This window comes from Lactuca sativa, chromosome 2 (assembly GCF_002870075.4).
Source record: "Lactuca sativa cultivar Salinas chromosome 2, Lsat_Salinas_v11, whole genome shotgun sequence".
Classification (NCBI taxonomy): Eukaryota; Viridiplantae; Streptophyta; class Magnoliopsida; order Asterales; family Asteraceae; genus Lactuca; species Lactuca sativa.
The window spans coordinates 56059495-56065789 of record NC_056624.2 but is presented as its reverse complement, the minus strand read 5'-3'; the positions used below and the strand labels follow the sequence as shown (position 1 = coordinate 56065789).

At 33.5% G+C, this 6295-nt stretch overlaps 1 protein-coding gene across 1 annotated transcript; it reads left to right on the top strand.

Annotated features, from left to right (window-relative positions):
- The first annotated feature begins 220 nt into the window (after positions 1–220).
- LOC111907154 (coatomer subunit delta-2) lies at positions 221–5155 on the top strand. The gene is made up of 12 exons (XM_023902954.3): positions 221–347; positions 439–506; positions 650–689; positions 1340–1563; positions 1660–1902; positions 1991–2186; positions 2259–2563; positions 3767–3959; positions 4052–4205; positions 4312–4374; positions 4476–4572; positions 4869–5155. Exons 2-12 carry the CDS (start codon positions 504–506, stop codon positions 4956–4958), a joined length of 1608 nt encoding a protein of 535 aa, XP_023758722.1. The 5' UTR covers positions 221–347; positions 439–503; the 3' UTR covers positions 4959–5155.
- Positions 5156–6295: the final 1140 nt, after the last annotated feature.

The window sequence follows — 6295 nt, the reverse complement described above, 5'->3', positions numbered from 1 at the left end:
TATAACAAAAATTTGTAAACTTCCATCATAAAACACAAAATATAACAATGTAATTCCATTTATTCTGTGTATTATAGCATCTTACTTTTATATTTCATTTTGCAATAAAAAAAAACTTTCTTATATTTCTATTATATTATTACTATTGACTATTGTAGTTCACAAAAGTTTAAATGTAGAGCTAAAAAAATGTGTGTGCAAGTAGAATTTAGTCAAAACTTCGGGGTTGTTAATATAATATTATCAACTCATCTTGTTTAAGATGTGAATTTCTCTTCACCAGAAAACCTGAATAACCCTTTCACAGGTTCTCTGCTATTTTCCTTCGCCGGAGCAATCATCTGAAAGTGCGTTTTCACCCTATGCGATCTCATTACCACATCCGTCACCTTCTTATTCCGATTACATTGATCTAACACCTTGATCTGTTTTATTTAGATCTGTAGGCGTGTTCAAATATTTGCATTTGGTTCTGTAGTTGTTGAATCCCAATTCTGGTCATAATGGTAATCAATCTCATTGCATATCTGAATCCTTTAATCTTCATCTTCAAATCTGAAATCGCATTGGAGTTTCGGCGTCAATTGTGATCTCTTGATTTCTGGAGCGTAGATTTGGTTTCTAACTCTTTTTTTAATTTTCATAATAGGTTGTTCTAGCAGCATCCGTCACCAGTAAATCTGGAAAAGGTGAGATCTTAATTTCATTTTGACATTTTCTCTATGTTTCAAATCCTACAATAAGATCAGAAGTGATACAAATCTGTAGTTTTTCTGCATTCGAAAGAACAATTTACAAGCAGCTAAGAACGTTTTGTAGATTTAGTAGTGTTTTTACCCTTGTATGTTCTAAATGAGTGCACTTATGATAACCTCCTTCAATTAAGCGACATCATTTTAATAGAAGTTGCTTTGAAGTTTTATGAATACTGCAGAACTTTCAGTTTCGTAGCTTTGCTTCTCTGCATCTGGACTCGTTTGCTAATCTAATACCATATCGATGCCTATGGTCCAGATCAGAGACTATTCCACTGTCTTGTAATTCCTATCATTTGGCATTTTTATCTTAGTTTGATGGGATCATTGTTATAATGTGCAACATAGTGTCGAGAGGGTCTACTATGATGTGTGAGCCATAATACACATAATACCCCCCACTGAGAAAGCAGTATACTGAACAGCATTTGCTAATAGGATTCACTTTGGCTAATCTTTTGATTGCTTTATTTACCCTCTTGTTTATATATGTAAGAATAGTTCTACATAGGAACTATTGGGTAGCTTGTGTCATCAAATCTGTACAGTTTTTGTTAACTAATAATCATATAATCCTTCTACAGCTCTTGTTTCAAGGCAGTTTGTGGACATGTCTAGAATAAGAATTGAGGGACTTCTTGCAGCTTTTCCTAAATTGATTGGAAGTGGGAAACAACATACTTATGTTGAGACTGAAAATGTGCGCTATGTATACCAGCCAATGGAGGGTATATATCTGCTGCTTGTTACAAACAAGCAAAGCAATATTCTTGAGGATCTTGATACACTGAGGCTTCTCTCTAAAGTTGTATCCTTTTAGTTATAGTTTTCTTCTTGGTTTTACATGTAAAAATCTTACTATCTTGTTTAAAAGGGTTACAAAATCTTCCTTAACTTTGCATAGGTCCCTGAGTTTTCTGCCTCTTTAGATGAAGAAGGCATTTGCAAGCATGCATTTGAGCTGATTTTTGCTTTTGATGAAGTCATTTCCCTTGGGCACAAGGAAAATGTCACTGTTGCTCAAGTCAGGCAATACTGTGAGATGGAGAGTCATGAAGAAAGATTGCACAAATTGGTATTGCAAAGCAAGATCAATGAAACCAAAGATGTTATGAAGCGTAAAGCTAATGAGATCGATAAAAGCAAGGTAAGGTCAACTGTCAACTGTCAATGATTATGACTTTTTTGCCCTTCCTTTGTATTTCCTCTACAACAAGTTCACCTTATTTTTGCAGATTGAGAGGGGCAAACTGGAAAAGGGTGGCTATTCTTCTCTTCAATCCATGAGTTCAATGGGGTCAATGGGTTCAATTGGAAGAATGGATAATTCTTTTAGCAATGATATGGGCATTTCAAGTGGTAATACATTTGGAGGTTCTTCTGGATTTGGATTAACCTCTGATGTGGACTCCTTCTCAACCAAATCTAAAGGTTGGCAACTGTTCATTTCAACCAATCAGATATAAAATTTGTTTTTGGTTATTTACATTTTTACCCTTTCAGGTCGTCCAGCTGCTTCAGTTGCTGCTCCAGCTAAAGGCATGGGAATGAAACTAGGGAAATCACAAAGAACAAACCAGTTCTTGGAATCACTGAAAGCTGAAGGGGAAATGATTGTTGAAGATGTGGGCCCCAGTACTAATCCAACCAGACCTGCTGCACAACCACTTACTGATCCAATCACTTTTACAGCTGAAGAGAAACTCAATGTGACATTAAAGAGAGATGGTGGTCTTAGTAATTTTGATGTTCAGGGAACTTTGTCTCTCCAAATACTTAATCAAGATGATGGATTTATCCATGTTCAGGTTCTCATTCTCTTACCCTTACTTACCCCCTTTCTTTTTTATTATCAGGAGGGTGTTTACGTCTTTTTTGCATAGACAAAACATTCACTATTCCTGCATTTCATATGATGGAATCAGGTCTCATTCTGTTACCCTAACCCCCTTTCTTTTTATTATGAGGGCATTTACGTCTTTTTTGCATAGACAAAACATTCACTATTCCTGCATTTCATATGATGGAATCAGGAAAGCCAAAGGAGAGGAATGGAATGGTTCATTCCATTGATATGAATAGGTCTTTGTTTTGTATAATGGAATGGAATGAACCATTCTTGAAGGAATATGATTTATCCCAAAATTGTCAGTTTTTGTTTCTTAGTCAGGAAATATTATTTATTTATTTATTTTTTTATTCATGGAATGGAATGACAAATTACAGTATAACCCATTTTCATTTATGTAGTTTTTACTAACACAGATTTTTATAAAGTTCCAGGGTTTCAGTTGAATTACAATTTTGTTTTTAAACATAATTAAAATCTTATTTGGGTTCTAAATATGTTTTTATTTTGTTTAAATTTTATATATGTAATGAAAAATTTAAATATAACCCAGTCTTATGTATTTAATTTTTAATAACACAATTATTATCAAAAAAATTCACGATAATTACTATTTTATTTTCTAAACCAACTAACAAAAGTATTCTGTATTAAAATTATATTCGGGCTCTACTAGCTTTTCTATTTTTTTTTTGCCTTTAAACTTTTATAAATAAACATATTAATTATAGTTAACTAATGTAGAGTATAATCTAAAACTATGTCATAAGAATTCATAACAAAATTCATTCCATTCCTTCCAACCAAACAAATGTAACCACTCATTCCATTCCATTCCCCATACCCTAAAAACTATAAAATTAAGAGTAAATTACTGAAATCGTCCCTATGGTTTGGTCAAAATTGCACGTTTAGTCCCTAATTTTTTTTACACTTGGATCATCCCTATGGTTTGATTTTATTACGTTTTTTGTCCCTATAGTTTGGTCAAAATTCTACGTTTTGTCCCTAACTTTATATAAGGGACGAAAAACGTTACAAAATCAAACCACAGGGATGATCCGAGTGCAAAAAAAACATTAGGGACCAAACTAGTAATTTTGACCAAACCATAGGGACGATTTCAGTAATTTACTCTAAAATTAAATATAAAATCATGCAGATTGAAAGTGCAAGCAACCCAGAGATCAAATTCAAGACACATCCCAACATCAACAAAGAACTCTTCTCCAATGAAAACATTCTTGGATCCAAAGATCCCAACCGTCCATTTCCAGCTGGCCAATCTGGTGATGGCCTCGGTCTCCTCAAATGGAGAATGCAAAGTAAAGACGAGTCAGCCGTCCCATTGACTAGTAAGTCCCCACTCCCAATCACCGCTAAATTACCACTTTGCCCCTATGCTATTCCAAAAACTTATAAAAACTTTTTATATACATTTAAACAGTTAACTGCTGGCCTTCTGTTTCTGGAAATGAAACGTATGTTAGCATTGAATACGAAGCTTCTTCAATGTTTGATTTACAAAATGTTGTTATTTCTGTCCCTCTTCCTGCTCTTAGAGAAGCCCCAAATGTAAGACAAGTTGATGGAGAATGGAGGTAAAACTAATCCTTCTTTATATAACTATATTATATTATATTATAATACAATAAACCACTTATACATGGATCTTTTTTTTTTTTTTTTTTTCTTTCCCATTTGCAGGTTTGATTCCAGAAATGCCATGTTGGAGTGGACTATACTTCTCATTGATAACTCCAACCGCAGGCAAGTCTTCAATGTTCTTACTTTTTTTTTTTGTAATATATATTTTTTTAATTTATAGAATCATGAGTTTGCTAAATATATATATATATAAAAAATTGTAGTGGGTCAATGGAGTTTGTTGTTCCACCAGCTGACACCTCGGTTTTCTTCCCAATTTCTGTTCGCTTCTCTGCAACAAGTACTTTCAGCAGCATGAAGGTACACTTTCTACATATAAAAATTGCAAATTTTTTGTGACACCAAAAAAGGTAAGACAAGGACTCACTTTCAATCTCTCATTTGTGTAAAAGACGTAAATACCCTCCTCATCCTCATCATCAAAAATAACCTTAGAAAGCTTCTCCAGTTCAGTTCAGTCATGTCCTGTGCAACAAACGCTTTCCGCGTTTGTTACATGGGATTGAACCGGACTACCTTTTTAGCTGTCACAAAAAATTGCAATTTTTTTCAGTACACAGTACACAGTATACAGACTGAATAAGAATAATTTATAGGTGGCTAGTATTGTGCCGCTAAAAGGGGGAGCTCCACCGAAGTATTCACAGAGGACTCAATTGGTAACCGAGAGCTACCAAGTTGTTTGATTGAAGTTATATTATTAACATTCAAATCGATTTGTCAATTAAAATTCATTTTCATATATAATTTTTCATTCGGCTTTGGGATTTTAGTCTACATAGACATTAAAAAAAAATATTATTGTCTTTATATTTTCAGACATTATTCAAATTTTGAATTATAATCGCTTGATAAAGGACAGACCAGTAAGTTGTTTTCGTGATTTAAAGTGTAATGCTTTGTGGTTGATAACATTTACTTGAGCCAATAACTTTTTTTAGTGTTTTGTATAGTTGCATAGGGTTGGTAGAATGGTAGGTATAAGATTATGAGTTAGATGCAACCATTAAACGCAATCCCGAATAAAGTGTAACATACTCTTTAGATCGAGATCCTGTTTAAAATATAGATGAGAAATTTGTGCAAGATCCACAAGAAATTGAAAATTGTTCCAAATTTGCACCCCTTTATCTTGATAGAAGTGTTTATATGTTTTCGTTGGAAACAAAGTAATGGATCACAAAATGTAAAAATGATGTGAAATCAATTTTGAGGTACGTATTCATAATTCATGCTATCAAATAATGTTTCAAGGAGTGATAATGTGATATCCGTACCTTATCATTAGTTAACTGTAACACCACATCATTGTGCTTGTGCACAAAATGGGGTGTTGATCGGGTAATTTTTTTGGGTTTTGGGTAATTCAAGTTTTTCATGTTAAAAAAGATACACGTTATCCGACCCAAATTAAGTTCAGGTAATTCGGGTTTAGGCGATTCGGGTAGTGGGTTGTGCTTTATTAGTTTTGTTTATATAAACAAATGAGACATAAACAAAGTTATTCAAACTTTGAACATTAGGATTTTTTATTCAATAATACTTAAGATATCAAGTAATCTTTTAACATCTTAATTTAATTTAGACAAAACTTCAAAAATGGTCTCTGTGGTTTCTGAAAATATCAAGTTTAATCTCTAAGTTCAAAAAACCTCACAGATGGTCCCTGTGGTTTCAAAACTTTTAACAAATGATTCTTTTTGCTAACTCCGTTAATATTTAGCCGTTAAGTGAAGGACATTTCTATCATTTCACAACCACAGGGACCATTTATGAAGTTTTGCCTTATTTTAAAAATAAAAAAATAATAAATGTAGTTATTTAATATAAAAGGGCCCCACCCCTTTGTGTGTGTGTGTGAAGCAGTGGTGGGAATTTCGTCTTCTTTCTCTGTCACCACTTACACCTCCGACGATCTTCTCGTTGGAGAAGAAGAACTCTGTCACAAAAAAAATCAAACCATACACTCCAAAATCGGAACCATCCTCCATGGCCACCATCGACGAACTAACTCTCACACTGA